General features: G+C 40.1%; 1 protein-coding gene across 1 annotated transcript; it reads right to left on the bottom strand.

The window, feature by feature from the left end:
- Positions 1-19,402: 19,402 nt before the first annotated feature.
- Positions 19,403-20,344, bottom strand: LOC113648423 (putative gustatory receptor clone PTE03). Its single transcript, XM_027155592.2, has one exon. It carries the CDS (start codon positions 20,342-20,344, stop codon positions 19,403-19,405), a length of 942 nt encoding a protein of 313 aa, XP_027011393.1.
- Positions 20,345-25,696: the final 5,352 nt, after the last annotated feature.

Here is a 25,696-nt window from a genome sequence, read left to right as displayed (position 1 = left end):
GTGATTTTACAGAAGTCATTCAGAAAGCAGAGTGTAGACAAAGATAAACCTCCCCTGTGATGAGGAAGTCAACTTCATGGATATTTATACTCTCATCCACACACTAGTCATTAGAGTCATTAGAGATTTGCTGAGCTCTTCTTCTTCTTTCCGCTTTTCACTTTAGGGGTCACCACAGCGAATCATCTCTCTCCACCTATCCCTATCTTCTGCATCCCCAACACTTGCACCCACTAGCTTCATTTCCTCATTAATTACATCCATATACCTCCTCTTTGGCCTTCCTCTTTACCTCCAGCCTGGCAGCTCCATGTCCAACATTCTCCTACCAATATACTCACTCTCCCTCCTTTGAACATGTCCAAACCATCTTAATCTGTCCTCCCTAACTTTGTCCCCCAAATGTCCAACATGAGCTGTCCCTCTGATGTACTCGTTCCTAATCCTGTCCAATCTTGTCACTCCCAAAGAGAACCTCAACATCTTCAGCTCAGCTACCTCTAGCTCTGACTCCTGTCTCGTCTTCAGTGACACTGTCTCTAAACCGTACAGCATGGCCGGTCTCACCACTGTCCTGTACACCTTCCCCTTGATTCTTGCTGATATTTTCCTATCACACAGAACTCCTGACACCTTTCTCCACCCACTCCAACCTGCCTGCACTCGCTTCTTTACTTCTTTCCCACTCTCTCCATTGCTCTGGACAGTTGACCCCATGTACTTAAACTCCTGTAGCTTCTTCACCTCTTCACCCTGTAACCTTACTGTTCCACTTCCCTCCCTTTCAATCACAGACATGTACTCAGTCTTACTACGACTGACTTTCATTCCTCTTCTCTCCAGCGCAAACCTCCAGCTCTCCAGGTTTTCCTCCACCTGCTCCCTGCTCTCACTACAGATCACAATGTCATCTGCAAACTCCTGTCTGACCTCCTCTGACAACTGGTCCATCACTATAGCAAACAGGAAGGGGCTCAGAGCCGATCCCTGATGCAGTCCCACCTCCACTTTATACTCCTCTGTCTGACCTACAACACACCTCACCACTGTCCTGCTCCTCTCATACATGTCCTGCACCACTCTAACATACTTCTCTGCTACTCCTGACTTCCTCATACAGTACCACAGCTCTTCTCTTGGCACCCTGTCATACGCTTTCTCCAAGTCTACAAACACACAGTGCAACTCCCTCTGACCATCACTATACTTCTCCATCAACATTCTCAGAGCAAAAATTGCATCTGTTGTGCTCTTTCTGGGCTGAGCATTACTAAAAGGAAATTTCTGCTAATTTCCAGACCTTCAGCTATTATAAATGTGGTTTATAATTAATGTCAATAGTAAACTACAAAAACATGTTTTTATTGGTCAATAATGTATTTCTCTTAAAAATCATCAAAGCAAACACATCTTAAATATCTTTTTTCCAAGATGCTGCCGTGAGCTCGGCCTCTGTCATGACTGCTCTGACCATGCTTTGTTTGTTTTTGTTTCTTTTCTGCACTGGTAAACACTTCAACCTGGCTTTCTTTACATAGAAGTCATTATCTTCATATTTTCTAGACTGACTGGGTAAAATCTTGAGGAGCAACAAAAGATGTAACCAAAGAAAAGGCCATGTGGGGAACGAGCCGGCATTAGGATTAGGCCGAGGGCATACACACACTGTGCAACCCTGCTTACGATCCTGTTAGCCAATGTCCAGTCTCTGGAGAACAAGCTCAATGACCTCAGGTCCAGGGTAAATTTCCAGAAGGACATTCAAGACTGCAACCTCCTCTGCTTCTCTGAAACATGGCTGAACCCAGCGGTTCCAGATCATGCCATTCAACCATACAATTTCTTCTTGGTTTACCGCATGGACAGAACAATTGTGTGGGGGAAGTCAAAGGTGGGTGGAGTGTGTCTGATGGTAAACAACAGTTGGTGTGACAGCACAAACATTGTACATTTTTCATACTCTTGCTCACCCAACCTGGAGCTCTTGTCGATCAAATGTTGCCCTTTCTACCTTCCATAGGAATTTAGCTTGGTCATAGTCAGTGCTGTTTATATTCCAGCTCAGGTAGACATGGCCACTGCTTTCCCTGCTAAAAAAACAGCATTGCTGGTCCAGCATAAGGTATGTTTTGCATGCTGGGACCAGCTTGGGATGGTGGTATTCAGGTCCAGCATTAGGTGCTGTTTGCTGGTGTGCTGGCTGACCAGCCTGGGATGCTGGTGTGCTGGTCAACCAGCTTGGGATGGTGGTATGCAGGTCCAGCATTAGGTGCTGGTTGCTGGTGTGCTGGCCGAACAGCCTGGGATGCTGGTGTGCTGGTCAACATATCTTGTCTTTTGGATGCTAGTATAATCCCAGCAAGACCACAACAAAACCCATTTGTTACACATCACATTTCTTAGTGCATATTCATAGTTAAATAAAGACCAAGACAATTTTCTAGAGAATTGCAATTCACTTTTTAATAAAGAAAAACATTCTGGATATTCCTATTCTTATATATATAGTTTGTTTAAAATATTTATTGGACAATGACATTTGCCATCACACTGTAATTTACACATGTCCACAAATAACATTACACAATATAACCTTTACAACACACATTTTTGTTCTTAGCTTTCGCTCTCTCTTTTAGTGAGTAACAAGTAGTATGTGGTGGCGATGACCATGTTTATTTAAGAGGTGCTACACTATATACTATAACTATATAATCACTCATTTGTCCTATACATTGTCCAGTGAACGAGTTACGATAAAACATCTACTGCTTAAGTTACAGACCTTTAAGCATTAGTATTTGTGCCCTGAAGAAGTCTTGCTTCCATCATACCCAATAAACCTGAGTTTGGTCAAACATGTCATAGTTAAAGTACCGTACGGCCATCATCCAGGTACCTCACATATGTAAACATTCTGATTCCCAGTGATCAGCAGATTTGTCTTGTACAAGCGGAAGCTTTTTATTTACCCCAAAACAAAATGCTAATTACGGTGGCAAAAGCATGATGATCTGGAACACGTGCACTTATACCAATGTCGATAAACACTGTAAGGTATATAATGTGGTCGAAAACATTGCGAGATTTATTTTTGGAAAGTGCAGGAACTACATTTACCTTCGGGAACATAGTCGCTTTAAAGGTTGCATAGCAATGCTGATGCTGGGTAATATCTCTTATTACTGCTTTACTAAAAAAACAAACAAACAACTTAAATACTTCTTAATTGAGACAAATGGATTATATATATAGCTTTCAAAACCATCATTCTGTATGATTTATATGCTGCTTCCCTCATGGAGCCGCGGGAAGTCAACATTTGTTGTTATTACTATATTTAATTTGTGGAGACACTTTAATCCCTAAAAAAAGATTAAATGTTTTTATTCTTTGTTATCTGAACCTTTTTGAGCTTTGTTATTTCAGTTCTTTATTCAAAAGAGGGAGCAAAAGAAATAACACACTTATAATTAAATATATTCCAATATATTGTGTTTTAATCTTATATTAGTGTGTTACATAGAAACATACACAAACAAAAATAAAGGTTGTTCCCATAAAGCTCATTCCAGAAAGATCATACTGGTTAACCAGCTACACCAGCCCCATTTTGCTTGATAACACCATGACTATGCTGGCCACCCATCTATACCAGCACTATACCAATATTATACCAGCACTATACCAGCATGAACCAGCATAAACCAGCCTGGACCAGCATGAACCAGTAAAAACCAGCCTGGACCAGCATGGAATTCATGCTGGTTTATGCTGGATTTTTCAGCAGGGCTCTATTGGAGTGTTTTGATTTGAACCAGGTTGTGGACTTTCCTACTCATAAAGGCCACACTCTTGATTTAGTGATCCTAAATGGTTCATTTGTGTCCCAGTTGTCCACATCTGACTTAGTACTATCTGATCATCTTGCTGTCTATTTTAATATGGAGCTGCCTGACATGAACACTACCTCTTTCTACATTATAAATTATCGCAAATGGAGATCTATTGACCCCTCTGATTTTGCTGAATACATTGATTCTTTTTTAAGTTGTTTTTCTCTGTCTGTTGCATTGGAAGACAAAGTACTCATGGTTAATTCTGCTCTGTCATCTAGCCTCGATTTATTTGCCCCTTTGAAATCACAATCTATTTTCTTTGGAAGATCCTCTCCCTGGCTTAGTGATAATCTGCATGCAATGAAGACATCATGTCGTACAATCGAGCGTAGGTGGCGTGTGTCTGGCCTAACTGTCCATTAGCAGGCATGGAAAGACCACTTACTTGAATACAAGTAGCAGCAGCAAGATCTGCTTATTTTGCACAGCTTGTTGATAACAATCATAATACAGACAGTTATTTAATTCCCTCAACAAACTACGTAAATGTAATAATTCTTTGACTGATTTTCCTCAACTCACTTTTGTAATAAGTTTCTTAATTTCTTTAGCTCTAAGATTGATCACACTTGTAAATGTATTATTTCTTCTCTTCCTATGTCTTTTTCTCCTTCATCTGCTTGGGAATTTTCTGGTATCCATCTCTCAAACTTCTCCACAATGAATGTGAATTCTCTTTGCAATGAGGTTTCAAAAATGAAATCCACTTCCTTTGTTGATCCTGTACCAGGCTGTTTCAATCATGTTTTATCTCCTTATGTCCGGCTGTATTAAGCATTATCAATGATTCTTTGTGTGCAGCATTTAAAATTGTTGCTGTGACTTCCGTACGAAAAAAAATAATATCAACTTCGATAATCACAATAATTTCCACCGCATGTCCAATCTTCTTTTTCTTGCCAAAATTTTAGAGCAAATTGTTGCTAATAAATTGAATTCTCATCTTACTACAAACAATCGTTTTGAGCCTCTTCAATCGGGATTCCGTAAACTCCACAGCACTAAAACAGTTTTAGTTAAGGTCACTAATGATTCGCTAATAGCTTCTGATTTTAGCTGCCTTTCTATCTTGATTCTTCTTGATCTCGGTGCCACATTTGACACTGTTGATCATTCAATTTTACTTACTCAGTTACAGTCTGTTTTTGGTGTTTCTGGAACTGCACTAAGCTGGTTTGAGTCGTATCTCTCAGATCGAAAGCAGTTCATTACTCTGGGTGGTTGCTGGTCTGATATTGATGTGAAATCTGGTGTTCCTCAAGGATTTACATTTATCCATTGGGTCAACTTTTAAGATCACTTGGTCTCAACTTTCACTTTTATGGAGATGACACTCAGGTTTATGTACATTCAAAACCTGATGTTAATGTGGCTGTGTCTCTTCTCTCTCAGTGTATCTCTGGGATAAAAAAATGGATGGCTGGAAATTTCTTGTGTCTGAACAGAGACAAGACGGAGGTAATACTCATTGGTTCACCCTACTAGTTAAGTAAGGCTTGGTCTTTAACTTTAAGTGTGGATGGCTCTACATTAGAATTCCAAACGAAATTAAAACATTTAGGGGTGATATTTGATGCACATTTAACATTTGTTCCCCATGTTCAGAACACTGTAAAGACATCATTCTTTCATTTAAAAAACATTACCCAATTGCGTCCTATTCTGTCACTCCCGGTGGCTGAAAAGTTGATTAATATCCTTGTGTTTTCTTGTATTGATTATTGTAATGCTTTGCTGGTCGGGGTCTCAAACGCTACCCTAAATAAATTACAGCTGGTTCAAAATTACAGCCGCCCGAATCCTGACTGGAACAAGGACAAGCGATCACATCACTCCAGTCTTGGAGTCCTTACATTGTCTCCCTGACAGATTTCAGGTGGATTTTAAAGTTCTAATGCTTAACTACAAAGCTTTGAATGGCTTGTCTTCTCACTACCTTACTGGACTTTTAGCCCCTACACACCCGTGTGTGCTCTCCACCCTTCGGAAACTGGCCTTTTAATCGTCACACATACCTTTTTAATATCTCTGGGTGAAAGGGCATTGTGTTTGGTAGCTCCAAGACTCTGGAAATCCTTTCCTGTTCGGATTAGACAAGCAGAATCCCTTTGTGTCTTTAAATTCTCCCTCAAAGCTTTTTTCTTTAGGGTAGCTTTTACTGAGAATAGATTTTTTTTAACGTACTTGTTTTAATAGTATGTTCTTATTTGGTGTGTTTTTTATATTTTACTTATTTTAACATATTATTTGTATAATTGTTTTAATAAACTTTTAAAAGCACTATAGAAAATAATGTTTATTATTATTATTATTATTATTATTATTATTATTATTATTATTATTATTATTATGTTTCTGCTATTAATGTTTATTGTCTTAGAATGATAGAGATTTTAGTATTTCTGCTCTTTTTAGTCAGGGAACTCACTTTTTGTATAATTAGACTATAATCTCTTTGTCTTTTTGCTGCATCATTTAAGATAGATTCATTCTACAGAAAACAAAGCCATGTTCATTTCATATGTTTTAAGGTTTTATTTAGATAGAATAATCTTTTCTATGATTTGTAATCTACTTTAATTTTTATATAAAAAAGTCTATAGTTGTACCTGTTTAGTTTAGGAACCTCAGTAATGTTTAAACAAACATATAATTTTTTTGTCAGAACATCTCAGTCAGCAAAAGACCAAAGTGCAGTCTACACATATGGATGGTGCAGAAGTGTACAGCCCAAGGCCCACACACCTTAGCTTGCTCACCTGTCATTGATATTTATGTTGATATTAAAATGTACAACATAAGACACAGATATGAAATGACCACAGTGTATACTCTGTTTGTGCATACATCTGGTATGTAACCAAGTCTCCAAATTACTGTGTTTAATATTCTGGTTTCATGTGTTGTTGTTTTTGGATCCATATATTTTGCCTAGCCTTTGTACATATCCTGATCCTCTTTGTGCTTGTGACTCTGCCTAGTGATATTGTTTGCCTGTTTGTTCATTAACATTTACATTTGTCTTATCATTCTATCTTCTGGCATTGTTATGATGTATAATGTTTTTTTTTTTTTTCATTCATTGCTCATGTGTTAAACAACAGGATAAAGATGACTTTATTACTCTCATTATCCTGTCCCAGAATAGACCTTTGTCTCTGAAGTGGTTATTTGTTGTTATTCCTCATTAGAATGATATAAATGAAAGATAAACATGTTTGTTAGATAATTGGGCAGTTGTCCAGTTTCATGCGATTAGTCTCATGGGGAGTGTGGAGCAAATCCCCAGACCTCTTATTAAAGAACATTAATGCAATGCTCCTAATTAAACCCCTTTAGAGTTCATGCTTCTAGCTCTGCTCCACTGGTCCCACCATCTCCCAGGGTTCAAGGCAGGAACCCATCAAGACTGAGACGGTGGGACTTCCCACTGATGTCAAAACAGCCGACTTTTGTATGTAATTTTGGGCCAAATGCTATCAATGTAAATGTTTAATAAAGCTGACTTAGTATGATTGTGCACAATTCTAATTCCTGGGACCTCAAATACTAACACCATCATATATACATCAAAAGTAAAATGGCATAACCAGAGAATATTAATTCTAGTTTTAACATGAAGTCTGTCTACAGTTCACTGAAGGAAACTTCAGTGCAGAGCTGTTTATGGCATTAAATAGAAGGAATTTACTAAGCATGCACTGTCTAATGTCTTTTACACATTCTTCTGTATTATAATAAAATAAAATAAATAAATAAAGTTTCAAGACAAAGAAAAAGAAAGAATAACAAAGTGGAAAACAAACAAACAAACAAACAAAACACAGAGTAGCTTAACAAAACAATAGGTGCACAGTACACATAACTAAAACTACACTTTCCTTATTTCAAATGAAAGAAAACTTAAAACAATGCACTTAACTTTAAACTAAGCTTAACATTTATGTAAATTTAATCATCACTTGTTTTTGCCTTCTTGGCTGCACTTTCTGCACTTTCACTCGCAGCTCTTTTCAATAAAAATGTATCCAAAGAACTTTGCTTTTGCCTGCCTTTCAAAATGCTTCGAAAATGTGACAAACAAGTGTCATTAAAAAGCGCTGAAGCATGACCAGTTGCCACTTTCAAGCAAAAAAAGAGTACAGCGCACAAGATACACTTTGATTCAAGCGGGTAACACGTGCGAGTGAGCGAGAGATGCTCTCGGATGATGCTCGACCCTGCGCGCCAACTAGCGGGACGCTCCGGAAACACGGCTCGTATCTCGGATTTGGGCTCGTATCTTGAACGAACATATGGCCCGAGCTCCGGCTCGTATCTCAAAAAACTCGTATGTTAGGCTGCTCGTATCTCGAGGTACCACTGTAGTTTAATTAAAAGTGAATGGTGGAGATGAAAATCAGTCTATCAATCTAAACATATTGCTTAAAAAGGTTCTTAAGCTTTATGGATTGAAGGGTCTCTTAAAAAATTAGTTTCTTAGCAGCAGGCCCCTGAGATAGTGTATGAGATTGTGCAAAAACAGCAACAACTGAAATATTGTACAGAGGTTCAACCAACTCTGAGTCTAAACTCTGAGTGACAAACCCTGAGATGGGAAACTGTGAGTTTTCGATTACAGAACAGCTGAAATGAGTTTTATCAACTCTAAATTGACTGACTCTGAGTTATGCGCGTGCAACTATAAAACGCCATCATCAATGGAGCGCAGATATAACGAGTCACCATGGCAACAGCGTCAGACAAAAAAATAAATCTGTATATTTCTCACCAGCAAAACTGGAAGAGCTTATGCAAGCATATGGAGAATATGAAGATGTATATATAAAACTATATACATTTAAAAGGTATATTTTTAATGTAAACTTCTTCCTCTAGTTACACACACTTTGTTCAGTTCGAGGTTAATTCATGCAGTTGTATATTGTTTGTGACAGCATTAGAAGTGCAGTTTATTGTCTCTCCTGATTGTTCAAGTGGTAGATGTTGATCTGATATTTAGAAAGTAATTAATAAATAAAGAGACCAAATTAGTAAGTAGACCAAAACTTTCTAGAGATAGTAATTATTACATTAATCTAATGTAATCTAATTAGACTAGTAATTTGTAGTTAGTAATTAAGAACTATTTTAGAGAAAATTCCCAACTGTTATAATATCAGAGGTGAAACTGGAAGAACAGTATTTTATTTTATCAGGAAACAACACAAAAATGGTCAGAAAGCACTTAAGAGCGAGGCGCACTTTCCTGACCGCTCTGTAAACAGTAGCCTTACTAATATGTTCTGTGTCCCCGATGTTATACACACAAAACTACCATTTGCACAGAAACATAAGGCAACGCAAAGGATCAGCTCGGATGTAAGAGCATGGCCGCGATGGCTGATGTTTCTGATGTAAGGATGGATGACATTATGGATGTATCTTATTGACTGTATCTTATTGGTACCTAAAATAAAAATGCATAGGGATGTGACAAAAAATCCACTCTGGGCTCAAAATCCTTTGGTGATGTAAATGTAACTCCCTACGAATTAATAAAGCCTCTTCATAAACAGGATCGTCCATAAAAGAACATTTCATTTCCTTAGATACTCTCTACTGAAATACAGTATACCTCCCTTTCTGAAACGGAAAACCCAGAGTTGCCCTCATTTCAGGGTTAAAATACTCAGAGTTTTCACTTAACCTCCTTTCTGAAACAGGCCCCAGAAGTCCCCAAAATTGTGGCCTAGAAATTCCTTAAGTTTATGCAGGACCAAAATATATGTCCATGGGAGGCTGAAATAACCAAACCTGATTTTTATAATAGAACAGATTTCTAATTTTAGTTTTGCACATGTCTAATGCTTGAGGAAGAAGCCTTTATTATCGACACACATATATTACAATGAAATTCTTTTCTTCACATATCCCACCTTAGATCAATAGAAGTGTCCAAAAGTAGGTCTATAGGATGAATAATCGAGGCCCATTACTAACAATGAAAATTGGGCAGTCATGTTACCCATAGGTATAGAATGATGTAAAATAATTTGTATTCTGGCAGGTTTACTGTTCCATATAAATGATGACAGAGCTCTGTTGGGGATCAGTACTGTAATGTATTGAAGCAGGTAGATAATCCTTAGAGATTATGTCAGTTTAACTGAGATAATTCAACCTGCGGACTGATAATGTGTCACACCGAGAGGAGAAAGACAGACCCAGAGACAGGATAGCTTCAAATAAATAGGTTTAATAACTAAAATACACGAAACAGGAGCACAGACAAAACTAGACAGGACAAAAGACCAGGAAATAATGAATGATTCCGTGCTGCTCAAGGCAGCACATCAAGGCTAAATACTATAAACAATTAACAAGGGGGAACAGGTGTGCAGAGACGGGGAGGAGTAAACAAGGGCGGGGCAGAACATGTGACAAAGAACATGACCAGAAGCGCATGGCCAAAAGTCCTGACATCATAAAAGTTAGTCCCAGTGCTTTAAATCCTCTTCAACTCACTCCAATAGTGGAAGAAAGTTTTACTAAAAAGTTTGGAAAATACAGTATTGGCCACACTGATATAAAGGTATGTGAATGTGTAGAAAATGTCTGGGAATAAACACTATTAGGAATTCCACTCTTCAGTTAAACCCAGGCAATAATTCAGATGCACTCAGAATTCAGGAATTCAAATTCAATTTGTATAATGTAAATATAATTGTAATATTTGTATAGTGCTTTTAACAATTGTCTCAAAGAAGCTTTACAGAAGTATAGAAACAGAAGAGAAAAAAATACATATAAGAAGAAGAAGAAAATAAAAATTAATATATACAATTAAAGTTTAAATTAATTTTAAAAATATTAATTAAAAATGTAAAATACTATATATTTATCCCTATACCTAATGAGCAAGCCAGAGGAGACGGCAGCAAAGAAAAACTCCCTGAGATGATATGAGGAAGAAACATTGAGAGGAACCACACTTATGTAACCCAGATAAAGTTATGGGTGTTAGTTTTATATTTATACATTTATGCAAAACCAATTGTTTATGTTCCTTATAAATAATTTTCCAATTGAATGTTGTGTAAGTTAAAATTCATTGGCCAGAAATGAGTCATGTGATTTCTGTATAAGATAACTGTAATTAAAAATAATGAATTATTAGTTTTTGTTGTTTTTTTGTTTAAATAATATACATATGCTGGTAAAAATTATTTAAAAAGGACTTGTATTTTGTTTAAGTTTTATTAAGTTTGTGTCACATGATGATGTGTGCATGCTGGGGCGCACGTGCATGGTGAAGCAGAGAGAGAAAGTGCGGGAGAGAAAAAGAGGGAGAGTAAGACAATGGAGCTGCTGAACTAAAAAGTACGACCTGTTCTTTAATTAGTGTAATGAAGCTAATTAGGTGTTCAACCCGAACCCTTAGTAGTGATCTACTTAGTAGTAGTCTGTTTGGAGTGTTAAAGACATCGGATAGACGTTGACCTCGCCTCTGACGAACAGATATTTAAGTTGTGGATTACTGAGCCATGTGCATGTACTTGGCTAACGGACTGGCGGATAGCTAGCTCAACTAGCAAGGACTTCGTGTGGTGAAGGAGTATCTCGTGAAGCATCCAAGCTCTGTCTGTGTTCTTCAGCGCCTTTTTTCTTTCTGACGCGTGTAAGGAGTACAAACCATCTTCATCAAGGTACTATTTTCCGTTTGTTGCTCTCGTGGTGAAATAGCCATTTTATTTGGTTTCTACGGACCCCAGCTACGTACCTGTTGATATATTTAATTATAAATAGAACCCACACTCAAGGTAAAGATGAGACGAATTGATTAGGCGTAAGATTGTTAGATATTTATTTAAAAGAGCTCAGGTTAGCCACCCCATTTTAGCCGGTGACACTAGGGGCGCTACACTTAGAAGGGAACCCATGTAAATAATGTAATTGTAAAAAATAATTTCCTTTCTACAACAGTTTATAATACTGCAACCGAGAGCTCCTGAGGAACTAATGGGTCACTAGAAACTCTGAGTTCAGCACAGACCTGATTGCTGATAAAGACCAGCCCATACAGATGACTAACACAACATTGGTTCAAACAAGACAGTCTCCTTTTGGCTCCATCCACAACAATCCCATGAGACACTGGCTGTCCATGCAGATCAGTCCCTGACAAGGTGACCACCGGGTGACGAGACTGCAACCAGGGGTCTGACAAAGTAGCTCCGTAAAAATTAAAATTAAAATTTATTTTAGTGCTTTTAACAATGGACAGTGTCTTAAAGTAGCTTTACAGAACATAAACATAAAACAAAAGGTTAATATAAAGATAAATGTAATACAAAAATTCAAGATTATCATATTAGATGTATTTAAATATGTTTGTATTTATCCTAAATGAACAAGCCTGAGGTGACTGTGGTGAGGAAAAACTCCCTTGGATGGTAAAGGAAGAAACCTTGAGAGGAACCAGACTCAAAAGGGAACCTCATCCTCATACGCTAATGCAATATACAGTCTAACAAATGTTTTATTAATGAGGAGGATGTCCACGTGTAGTTTGCATCTTCTCTTAGTATGTCTAAATACTTCCCACTGGAGCTGGAATTTCTCTGTAGATGCCTAAGAATCCTGACCTGGTTGGCCTCGGACATGGAAGACAATTTGAGCTGGTACAATTTCTGTATGCATCAAGATGGGTAGAAATAGATAAGCAGTGGAGAGCGTACTAGCGTAGCTGCTGTTCATAATAGTAGCAAGCACTAGATGATAATTTGCATGTGATCAGATGTACTAGAGCACAAGATTATAAGATTATGGGAAGTATTGAGTGTACCTCCATCCATCCATCTTCTAGCCCTTATCTGGGAGCGGGTCGCGGGGGCAGCAGTCTATGCAGGGTCTCCCAGACTTCCCTCTACCCAGACACTTCCTCCAGCTCTTCTGGGGGAATACCGAGGTGTTCCCAGGCCAGCCGAGAGACATAGTCCCTCCAGCATGTCCTAGGTCTTCCCAGGGGCCTCCTCCTGGTTGGACATGTCCGGAAGACCTCCCCAGGGAGGAGTCCAGGAGGCATCCGGAACAGATGCCAGAGCTACCTCAGCTGACTCCTCTCGATGTGGAGGAGCAGCGGCTCTACTCTGAGCTCCTCCCGAGTGACCAAGCTCCTCACTCTATCTCTAAGGGAGCGCCCAGACACCCTGCGGAGGAAACTCATTTCGGCCCCATGTATCCAAGATCTTGTCTTTTTGGTCATGACCCAAAGCTCATGACCATAGGTGAGGGTAGGAATGTAGATCGACTGGTAAATAGGGAGCTTCACCTTGCAGCTCAGCTCTTTCTTCATCAAAGCAGACAGGTATATCAACCGCATCACTGCAGAAAATACACTGATCCGCCTGTCGATCTCCCGCTCTGTCCTTCCCTCACTCGTGAACAAGACCCCAAGATACTTAAACTCCTCCACTTGAGGCAGGAGCTCTCCACCAACCTGAAGGGGACAAGTCACCCTTTTCCAGCTGAGAACCATGGCCTCAGACTTGGAGGTGCTGATTCTCATCCCCCCGCTTCACAGTCGGCTGCAAACCATCCCAGTGCACGCTGAAGGTCATGATTTGAGGAAGCCAACAGGAAAACATCATCTGCAAAAAGCAGAGACAAAATCCTGTGGTCCCCAAACTGGACTCCCTCCGGCCTTTGACTGCGCCTGGAAATCCTGTCCATATAAATAATGAACAGGACCGGTGACAAAGGGCAGCCCTGCCAGAGTCTAACATGCCCCGGGAACAAGTCTGACTTACTGCTGGCAATGCGAACCAAACTCCTGCTCCGGACAGCCCTTAGCAGAGGGCCCCAGACTCCATACTCCCAGAGCACCCCCCACAGATCACCACGAGGGACACAGTCGAATGCCTTCTCCAGATCCACAAAGCACATTTGGACTGGTTGGGCAAACTCCCATGAACCCTCCAGCAACCTGGCGAGGGTATAGAAATGGTCCAGTGTTCCGAGACAGGGATGAAAACCGCATTGTTCCTCCAGAATCCGAGGTTCGACTATCCAGGGAGACTGAGAAATTTGATCCCCCTGTAGTTGGAACACATCCTCTGGTCCCCCTTCTTAAACAGAGGGACGACTACCCCAGTCTGCCAGTCCAGAGGCACTGTCCCCAGCCGCCATGCGATGTTGCAGAGGCATGCCAACCAAGACAGCCCCACAACATCCAGAGACTTGAGGTACCTCAGTCGTAGTATTGCTGGCCCAAGACTCAAACCCACAGCCTTAGGGTTAGGAATCAAACTCTCTAACCATTATGCGTTCTCCAATACTGTACAAATTCAGCAAGAGTATGATTTATACCATACTTCAATCACTATTCTTCATGGATGTGATTGAAAAAAGGGATAGCTTAGATACTTCGATTCAGGAACATTTTAATTGATCTAAGCAAAGAAAGGAAAAAGTTGATGACTGATTAATGTGACATGGACAAGTTGCAACGAGAGATTTTTGACAAAGAGATGTAAAAGTTTAAATCCAATATGTCTCCAGAAGAACTAGAAAAGGCTGAATTGGAGATTATTCGTCTATGCCAAAAGAAGATATTCTGGAGAACTTTCTAGTCTATGGAAGGATGGACTGGTAAAATGAAATAGTGAACTCCATAAACTTAACTCAGCTTCACTTGGATATCATTAGAGTTGGTGGACGTCTGGACAAGGCTAGGATGCCTAAAGAAGTTAAACATCCAGTAAAACTGGCTAATTCATAATGCTAATTCATGCAGCAAATTCATAATGACATTGGACACTGTGGACATGATGGGTACTTTGCGACAGATATATTGGTTCCCTGGTGCTAGCACAGGGATATGGAGGATTTTTATCGGTGTGTAAGCTGCAAACGTCTTCATGGAACCACGGGTAATCAGCAGATGGCATATTTGCCGCTAGAGTTAAACCTGACAAACCACCTTTCACCCATGTTGGAGTGGACTGCTTTGGTCCCTTTGAAGCCAAGCGAGGAAGGAGTGTTGTAAAACGTTATGAAGTAATCTTCACGTGTTTGACCATAAGAGCTGTTCATCTTGAAATATTATCTTCACTTGACACAGACTCTTTTATTCATGGGTTAAGACAATTTATTGCACGTCGAGTACAAGTAGTCGAGATGTTGGTGCCCAGTGTGAGTTGCAGGAAGCCAAAAACAACTGGAATCATAATCAGATCAATTCATTTTTGCTTCTAAATTACGTTTTGCATCTTATATCTAGAGCATCAATGGATGTTAATGATTTGGAAGCCCTTACTCCTAACCATCTCCTTTTGCTGAAGACTCGGCCATCTTTACCACCTGGACTGTTCGAGAAGGTGGTGGCAGGTCCAGTACAAGGTGGATCGGGGAGTGTCTACTTGTACTACAAGAATGCCAGAAGTGGCTGGTAAAGAAACACAGTTTTCAATAAAAAGGGATTGAAATGTTAAGTAAAAATCAAGAGTACCTATCTGACCAGACCTATTAGTAAAATTTGCCTTCTTCTTGAAACTGAGAATTTTTAGTTGTTTAATGACTGTTTATGTCAGGACTCAGCCTCGACTTTGGCCATGTGCATTTGTTTACGTTCCTCGTCATGTGCTCCTCCCTGTCTACACACCTGTTTCCTATTGTTTGTTCACGCATCAAAGAACTGGACATTTACACACACACACACACACACACACACACACATTTGTGTATTCATTGTTTGTCTGTAAAATAAGATTTAATGATTTCATTTGTACAGATAAATATTCATTGTGTAATCTGCTGTGATTGTATTATGATTGATACATTTTGGGGGGGGGGGGGGTTATCAGGGGCTGGAGTGTAAGTGCCTGCTAAGGTTTTGATGTCTTTTATTTTGAAATTGCCACTTTTTGTTTGTTACATCACTTGGTATCCACAGGTGCATATAATCTGTGAGTTTGCGTGTGGATGCAGGTTGGAAGGGGGTGAGTAGCTGGGATGCTCACTTCCTGTTGACTGTTTCTTTTGAATGTTTCTTTTTTATTTACACTTTCTTCTTTTTCATTTAGTTTATTTAATGGAGATGATCTTATCTTGCCATCATTAGATCATCTTTCTGCTAACATTACAATAAACCACCTGTATGCAACTGAAATGCGTCATCTTTAACTCCCTCTACTCAGCCTCTTAGCAGCTACTGTTTGCTGCTACAATATCTGTTTAAAGAAACATGTAGGTAAAGGAGCCAGTGTGCAGGTTGATAATTTTGAAGAAGAAATCTGTGAAAATAAGTCAGTCTCTTGACAGGGATTAAAAACGGTCTAAACACTGATCAAAAACAGAAATATTGCCTACAGCATTATCTATCAATTTGTTTGGAATTAAAATAATGGTCTGAATTTTCTGCCTGATGTTATCAATTTTTCAATTGAAATAATTCATGAAGTCGTTACTGCTACAAATAGATTGTCTGTGCTTTTCAGCAGTGTTTTTATGCCTAGTTAATTTTGCTACAGTATCAAATAAATTTAGGATTATTTTTGTAATCTTAAATAAGGCTAGAGAGATACACCAATCTAGAAGCACTAGGAGATTTATTGTAGCTATGAAGGCTTTCCTTCCATGCTAATCTTAATACTGATTATTTATGTTCTAATTTCCTAGCTGATCATTTTAAAAGTGTGTGTTGTCATTCTACCATCGGTGCGTTTTTTCTCTCTAATTATTTACTTTTAAGTGGAGCTACAATATATTAGGGTGAAGTGAAACACTGACTCGAAATAGTCAGTGACCTGATCAAGTTCTGTGGGGTCAAATGGGATCCAATCATGGATGATAATTCTGGCAACTGTTAAATGGTAAATCTGGTAAATCTCTCTGCAGTTGCAGACATAAATGTACGTTTAACACGGTAATGTGGCAAAGTGAAAAAATCGTGTCCAAAGTGCAATTTAAATGAAATCAGATGATAACCTAGACAATTTAGAACCTGCTGGGGTCTTTTGGTCAGGAAGTCCATAATCCAGTTGCAAATGCCCAGATCTATTAATTTGGCTATTAACTTGGATGGAATGATGGTGTTAATGCCCAGATCTATTAATTTGGCTATTAACTTGGATGGAATGATGGTGTTAACGGCTGAGCTGAAGTCAACAAACAGCATATGTTTGTTCTTCTTGTCCAAGTGTGTGAGCACAGAGTGCAGTGCCATGGAAACTGCATCTTCTGTGCTCCTATTGCTGCGGTAGGCAAATTGGTGAGAGTCCAATGTGGGTGGCAGAGAGTCCTTCAGGTGTGCTAGGACCAGCTGCTCAAAGCACTTCATGACAATGGGTGGCAGTGCTACAGGGCGGTAGTCGTTCGGGCACGTATGGCTGGAGTGTTTTGGCACTGGCACAATGGAGGTGCATTTAAAGCAAGTGGGAACAGCTGCTTGGGCAAGAGGCAGGTTGAAGATGTCAGTAAAGACCCCAGCGAGCTGCTCAGCACATGCCCTGAGTACGCGTGCAGGAATGTTGTCTGGTCCAGCGGCTTTGTGTATGCTGATCTGGCTCAGTGTGTTGCAGACATCTGTGGAGGAGAGTATGAATGGTGGGTGGTCAGCCGAGGGTTTGAGCGTGGTGGTAGTTTCTCTGTTGTCTCTCTCAAAACGAGCATAAAAGTCATTATGCTCATTCAAGAAGAGGACATCAGTGGCAGTGGGGGTGGAGTGGGAGTATTTGTAATCACTGATGGCCTGGATGCCTTGCCACATGCGTCGAGGGTCAGAGTTGGAGAAATGCTCCTCTATCTTTCGCTTGGAGCAGTGCTTGGCCTCTTTGATGCCCCTCCTCAGGTTAGCTCTAGATGTGCTGTAGACCTGTGCGTCGCCTGATCTGAAGGTAGTAGTGTGTGCCTTCAACAGGAGGCACACCTCCTTGTTCATCCATGGCTTCTGATTTGGAGATGTGATGATCTGTTTCTGAGTAGTAACACTGTCTATGGTGGTATTGATGTAATCCAGTACAGAGGAGGTGTAGCAATCAATGTCCATGTGAGTGTCACTGGTGGCCTGAGAAGCAAATATACTCCAATCTGTGTGTTGAAACCTTTCCTGGAGTGTGAATTCTGTGGGCCAGACCTTAATGGTTCTCACTGATTGCTTCACTGGCTTGATGAGGGGTGCATATTTGGGGGTGAGGAACAAAGAAAGGTGATCTGACTGTCCTAGGTGGGGGAGGGGCGTTTGAGTGATTAAAATCACCCACAAAAATAAACGCAGTTTCTGGATGAACAGTCTGTTGTTTACTGATGGCCGCATAAAGTTCTTTCATTGCTAGCTTAGCATCAGCATAGGGGGGAATGTAAGCCGCTGCTATAATGGTGGAAGTGAACTCCCGTGGTAGATAAAACGGTCTAAATTAAATCATGAGAAACTCCGGGTTAGCTGAACAATGTCTCCAAATAACAGAGTTCGTGCACCAAGCTTTGTTAACATAAATGCACAATCCACCATGTGTCGTCCCGCTAGCTCAATAGCGTTATTCGGAATGCCTCTGTGCAGCCATGTTTCCATGAAAATCATCACGTTGCAGTTCAACAGTTTCATGATGTGAGTGATGCTAAGTCGAATCTCCTCCATTTTGTTCACCAGGGACTGAACGTTGTCGAGGAAGATGCTGTGTAAGTTATTATATATATCTAAGCTGAGTTATTATATATATCTAAGCCTATTCATAATTAGCAAACTGGAGGCCAACAACATGAGGACTTTGAGAAGAACAACCTCTTAATCAATACACAAAATAACATTATACATATACTGTATCTCCTTCATTGAATATTTGAAGGCTGGAGGAGTTTGTGTTAAATCTACATTTTCCTCAGATGATAAGTGAATTTATGAGTGTCTCTGGAGCTCCTGGTTACACAATTCCAACTGACTGAATATGAATGTGGAAAGGACTTTATTAATAATTACTCCCTCCAGTGTCACCCAGATGAAGATGTCTAATATTGAATCTTATATTTTGTAAATTTGCTTTGAAACAACATCTTTTGTTAAAATTGCTATAGATATGGGGAGAAAAGAAATTCACTGTATTATACAGTATGTGTGTGTGTCAACAATAAATGCTTCTTCGTCTTAAACTTTAGACATGTAAATCTGTGCACGAACTAAAACAAGAAATCTGTTCTATTATAAAATCATTATTGGGTTTCATTATAGATTTAAATAAATGCAAAGATACAATACGATTAGGAAATCAGGAATAAAAAGATTTGGGGTCATTAAAACCAACATGTATTTATTTATTTATTTTAACTATTGCTTCCCATTGTATTACAGTCAGTATGAGAGGTTTAACATTTCTGTTCTTTTTATTGCAGGTATTGCATAAATGTCTTCTAATAAAAGTAGATTTTTTAATTCAGTTACCCTGTTAAATGATCATTATATAACAACAACAACAACAACAACAACAACAACAATAATAATAATAATAAAACAGTAACACATACTACACCTAAAAAGCAAATCCAGTCCTTTTTTTCCATAAAATTAAACTCTTGATGCTTTTTAAAATCTCCTGCAGTTTTAATCCATATATTATGGGGTTGAACAGAGGAGGAATAAGTAAATATTCTACTGACAGGATCATGGCAATAACATGGGGAATTTGATTTGATTCTAGCCTGTTGTTTATAACTTCAAAACAAATGTTGACAGAAAAATTGAAGAAAATGAAAAGATGCGGTAAACAGGTCTGTAGAGCTTTTTTCCTGAAGACTTTAGAATTCTTCAAACACAGAGAGAATATCCTGATGTACGAGTAGAATATAAAAGTCACTGGAGGAAACACAGCAATGCTGAAAACAAAAAGTCCATAGGAGCTGTTTGCAGATATTTCTTTACAACTTAATTTAAGAATTGAGTAACAATCACAATATATTCTGTTCAGTTTAAATTTACAAAGCTGAAGTTGATATATTAATATCAAAGCTACACTAAGCACACAACAAGGCAAAAACCATGATAGAAATATGAGCTTTTTCACAGTGGACATTTTTACAAGAGTCGTATAATGTAATGGTTTACAGATGGACACGTATCTGTCATAGGCCATAACTGATAAAAGAGTAAACTCTGATGAAGCATACCAATAAACAAATAAAGCCTGAAATACACACCCATGGTAAGAAGTGATTTGTTTTTCAGACAGTAAATCAGTGAGCAGTTTAGGAAAAAAAGCAGTCGATCCAAACAGAGCATTACAAAGCAAAGCAGCAATGAAAATGTACATGGGCTCATGTAAATGTTTGTTCATGAATATTACAAAAATGACAACAGCATTAAATACAATGGTTGAGATGTATGCAGCAAGAGAAGTTAAAAAATAAACATATCTATAGTTCTCCAAATTCACATGTCCATCTAGTATTAAATATGTAACATTGATGACATCCATTAATTTAAAAGTAAATAAATTAAATAAAATACCCCCTAATAATTTAGATGAATATAGTTTACAACTGTGCTGAGAAAAAGCTTGCTGCTCAGAGCTCATTTATACTATTTTGTCTGGACACATATTCCTTAGTGACTTTCTGACAGTCACTAATATAAAAGTCTCACCATCCTTCCTGCCTAATAATAATAACAATAATAATAATGATGATAATAGCAATTCTTCTTCTTTTTATTTATTTATTTATTTATTTATTTATTTATTTATTTATTTATTTATTTATGTAATCATTATTTTTACAAATTTCACATTATTTGCACAAATTTTACATTATTTTTTACAAATTTCTTATGTTGTCTTGCACATTTCAGTCAATTGCTGTTTTTGCTAGTGATGGGAAGTTCGGTTCTTTTCCGCGAACCGGTTCTTTCGGACAGTTTGTTTTAAGCGCGTGTAAGAGAGAGCATCCTGATTGGCCTGTTTCGGTAAGTCAACCAATCAATTGTCAGTGTGGGTGGGCTTTTATCTCTTCTCCACAACTGAATTAATCAGTGTATCTAGAAAGAGGAGCACAATCATGGCCCATGGCAGAGGGAGAGAGCCCCAAAAAACCCCAGTATAAGACACATTTTACACCATCATGGCCCATGGCAGAGGGAGAGAGCCCCAAAAAACCCCAGTATAAGACACATTTTACACCATCATGGCCCATGGCAGAGAGCCCCAAAAAAACACAGTATAAGACACATTTTACACCATCATGGCCCATGGCAGAGGGAGAGAGCCCCAAAAAACAAAGTATAAGACACATTTTACACCAGACTACACAAAAGTGTCCCCTGTCATATAAGCTTTAAACATACATAATGACAATGTTGCACGCTGTACAGTTTGTAACGGTGACTTTGCCCATGGCGGGATAAATGATTGTAAAAGACATGTTGACGTGACTTCAACCAGTTTCATTTCATCTTCAGCTTATAGAACTAGTAAAAGTAATCTACATATATTAATATAATTAATACATAATTGGGTAACACTCTACAATAAGGTTCATTAGTAGACTCATTTAGACGGATGTAGTTATTTGGTTTAATCCAAGTTTCAGTAATGCAGAGTGCAGTAAGGCTATTTTCTGAAATGATTTCATTTACTATAAGTGCTTTGGGTGAAAGTGATCTAATGTTCAGAAGCCCAAACTTTAGGAACTGTTTTTGTTTGTTTCTTTGGCATTTTTTCTGGTCTAATTAAGGTAAGATTATTTAGAGAACTTCTCATGCATTTACTTTTTGATCTCACTACTTCCACCCCAGTTTCTATAGGATGAGCTATGTGTGCATTTGTGTCAATGTGATGAGGTGAAGGATGGCTATTGAAATTTAGATTTAAATCAAAGTTTACCAGTCAGAAGGGAATACCTCCCAGAAAATACTTTTTGCAGGTTGGGATGTCTGCAGCGCAAGCACATTAACAGTCATCCACTGGTTCTTCTGGTTGGAGCGTGTGGTAATGTCCTTGGAGATGGTTATGTCATCAATGCACTTGCCGATGTAGCTGGTCACTGATGCCATGTAATCCTCCAAGTAGAGTAGGTGATTGTTGCAGCCTCCCTGTAGATGTTCCAGTCAGTGCACTCAAAGCAGTCCTGGAAAGCAGAGGTAGTTCCTGCTGGCCAGGCTTTCACCTGCTTCGGAACCGGTTTATATCGCATAACACAGATGTGGTCTGAGTAGCCGAGGTGGGTGTGGGGCACAACACGATCCATATCGAAACAAGATCCAGTGTGTTTTCCCCTCTTGTTGCAAAGTCCACATACTGTTGAAATGTAGGGAGCACTGATTTGCGATTTGCATGATTGAAATCTTCGGCGATGATAAACAGTTAACATTAGAAAGTAGAATGGACAGGAGAGCCAGCTACGGTTTGCTTTTAGCCTAGCAAGGACACCCACCCGCTTACCACGCTACCGCTTCCTCGAGCATTACTTTTGGCATCCCCTCCCCGGTATCAGGCAACGATGAGAACTCGAGGCCTGGTCTCGGCGGAGATGGTGGAACCAGTCGAGCAGTGCTGGTAGATCGGAGGTTTCGGGGTGAAGTGCGAGGAATGATGAGGGCTTTGACGTAAGAGGGAGCTGGTCCATTTTTGGCTTTGTAGGCCAGCATCAGTGTTTTGAATTGGATGTGTGCAGCTACAGGAAGCCAGTGGAGGGATTGCAGCAGCGGGGTGGTATGCGAGAACGTTGGCCGGTTGAAAACAAGCCGGGCAGCTGCAGAGGACGGATTGCGTTCATAGGTAGACCTGCCAGCAGTGCATTGCAGTAATCCAGTCTAGAAATGACAAGAGACTGAACAAGTACCTGAGCAGCCTGTGTGGACAAAAATGGCCGAATCCTTCTAATGTTGTAGAGAAGAAACCGACATGAGCGAGTCACATTAGCAACATGAGAGGAAAAGGACAGTTGATTGTCCATGGTTACCCCAAGGTTGCGAGCTGTGGCTGAAGGGGAGATCAGATTGTTGTGCAAGGATATAGCAAGATCATGACCTTGGGATGAATCACCTGGGATGAACAGCAGTTCAGTTTTGCTAGGATTGAGCTTTAACTGATGAGCAGTCATCCATGATGAAATTTCTGCCAGACATGCTGGGATCCAGTCAGAAGCTGTGGCATCTGAGGGTGGGAAAGAGAAGATAAGTTGTGTATCATCAGCATAGCAGTGGTAAGAGAACCCATGTGATGAAATAACTTCCCCAAGAGAGTGAGTATACAGGGAGAAAAGAAGAGGACCAAGTACTGAGCCCTGTGGGACGCCAGTGGAGAGTCTGCGTGGAGCAGATGTCACTCCCCTCCATGTTACCTGATATGAGCGTCCTTCCAGGTAGGAGGCAAACCATTCCCAAGCTGATCTGCAAATCCCAAGACTCTTGAGGGTGGATAAGAGAGTCTTGTGGTTGACCGTATCAAACGCTGCTGAAAGGTCAAGGAGGATAAGGACGAATGACGGTTTGGCTGATCTAGCAGTATGTAGCTTCTCAGAGACATCCAAAAGGGCTGTCTCTGTGGAGTGAGCTGTTTTAAAGCCAGACTGTTTGGGATCTTGGAGGTTGTTCTGTGAGAGATAGACAGACAGTTGATTATAGATAATGCGTTCAAGAATTTTTGAAAGAAATGAGAGAAGTGATACCGGTCTGTAGTTACTGATGTCTGATGGATCCAGAGCAGGTTTCTTTAGGATGGGAATAACCCTTGCTCTCTTGAAAGTAGTTGGTACCTGACCAGATGCTATGGATCTATTGACGATAGTGGAAATGAAGGGCAAAAGGTCTTGTGAGATGGTCTGGAGCATAGTGGTAGGGAGTGGATCCAATGGGCAGGTGGTAGGATTGAAATTTCAAACAGTCAGGAGATTCAGTACCCTGAATCGGGAAATTAGTTTTAGGGAGGCAGTGGATGCTAGCTTAACAGGGTTGCAGGAGGATTTCCAGATGTCCCTGGGGAAGCTGGAAAGAGCGGTGAAGGACTGTTTTCTAAGAAGGGACGCAAAATTGGAAAGTCAAATGAAGAAATTGCAACTTATAAGCACTCACCTTCTCCAGACTACAGGCGTACACTCCATCTAGTGCTCCCGTTACACCCATCCACCATCCCAAGACCCCAGTTCCAGCGAACAAGAGTTAAAGTGCCACCACCCAATCCTACCAATACCACCTACAGTGTTGTTACTCCTACTGCCATGCCATCCTCTAGTGAGCTTACCCCTCCAGCGGCAGGCAATATATTGTCCTTCTGTGCTCGTCCTCCCATCCACCTGGAGTTTCCCACATTTGGGGACACCTGTGAAACAGCTGATGTTGTAAACTTCATCGAGCAGTGTGAAAACTACCTGGAAATCAGACCGCTCCCCAATGTGGAACTAATCGGTACTCTGAATACAACATCGGTATCCTCAACAACATCAACCCTAGAGTGGCTGGCTGCCTGAGGGGAATGGAACACACAGTGGAACAACTGGTGAAGGTCGGGTCCATGGTGGAGAAGGATTGCCTTGGGGCGAAAGACTACTTGCGAAAGTGAGAGCAGTACTTGACACAGGGAGCACATATACACTAATGCAAGAGAACCTCTGGCAACAACTAACCGAGGAGGCCCCCACAAGCACCTCACGGTCCACACAGAGATTCTTCATGGCGGATGGAAAGGTAAACCAAGCTGTGGAGAAAAGGACGGTCAGCTATAAGTGTCATGAAAAAGAGTGTTTTTCTTCAAGCCCGACCGATAATCCTTCTCCATGGCCTCATCAAACTCCTCCCAGACCCGGGATTTTGCCTCCGCAACCACTCGGGCTGAAGCTCGCTTGGCCCTCTGGTAGCTATCAGCTGCCTCTGGAGTCCCCCGAGCCAACCAGGCATGATAGGACTCCTTCTTCAGCTTGACGGCATCCCTTACTTCCGGGGTCCACCACCGGGTTCGGAGCATACAGAGTCTCTGCCTTCAAGAAACAGATCATTAAAGTCCAGTTTGACCAGATGCTCAAGGACCACATTATCGAGCCACCTTTCTCTCCATGGTCGTCCCCGGTGGTCCTCGTTCCCAAACCTAATGGCTCCTACAGGTTCTGTGTGGCCTTTCCAATGCCGCTCATCCATGACATCTTGGAATCCATGGAAGGCGCCTCCTGGTTCAGCACATTGGATGTGCAAACAGGTTATTGGCAAGTGGAGATGGAGAGCAAAGAAAATACTGCCTTTAGTCCAGTCTGGAATGCCTGAACTAGCTTCTCAGCATCAGATAGAATGTTTCTTAGTTTGGCAATATTTCTAAGTTGGAAGAAGGCTGTTTTTGTAATATGGGTAATTTTAAAGACAAGTTTCTTTCACTTTCGGGCTACTAGTAACAGTACATCCCTCTAAATGGAAGTTAAAGTGTGAAAGCTTCTGTGTACTGGTTTTTGGGCTGATAAATAGTATTTCTGTCTTATCAGAATTTAACAACAGAAAATTACAGGTCATCAAAGTGACCTGTTAATTTAGACAATTTAGATATTTAATCTGATTTTGTTGAGATATATATAACTGGGTATCTTCAGCATAACAATGGAAACTAATCCCATGTCTTCTAATGATGTTACCTTATGGAAACATGTATATCGAGAAAAGCAGAGGTCCTAGAACTGATCCTTGAGGGACCCCATAATTAACTGCCACTAAACTGGAGGATTCACCATTTAATTCTACAAAATGGTATCGATCAGACAGGTAGGATCTAAACAAACTTAAAGCCTGCCCATGAATACCTGTGTAATTTTGTAAGCAATCTAGGAGAATGTTGTGATCTATAGTGTCGATTGCA

Source organism: Tachysurus fulvidraco, chromosome 24, assembly GCF_022655615.1.
Source record: "Tachysurus fulvidraco isolate hzauxx_2018 chromosome 24, HZAU_PFXX_2.0, whole genome shotgun sequence".
Taxonomy (NCBI): Eukaryota; Metazoa; Chordata; class Actinopteri; order Siluriformes; family Bagridae; genus Tachysurus; species Tachysurus fulvidraco.
Note: the sequence above shows the minus strand (reverse complement) of the source record. Positions and strands in the feature narration are given on the sequence as shown.

What these genes read in the sequence shown, in the direction of transcription:
- LOC113648423 (XM_027155592.2), bottom strand. Translation starts at nt 20,344, where the DNA reads ATGGATGTCATCAATGTTACATATTTAATACTAGATGGACATGTGAAT.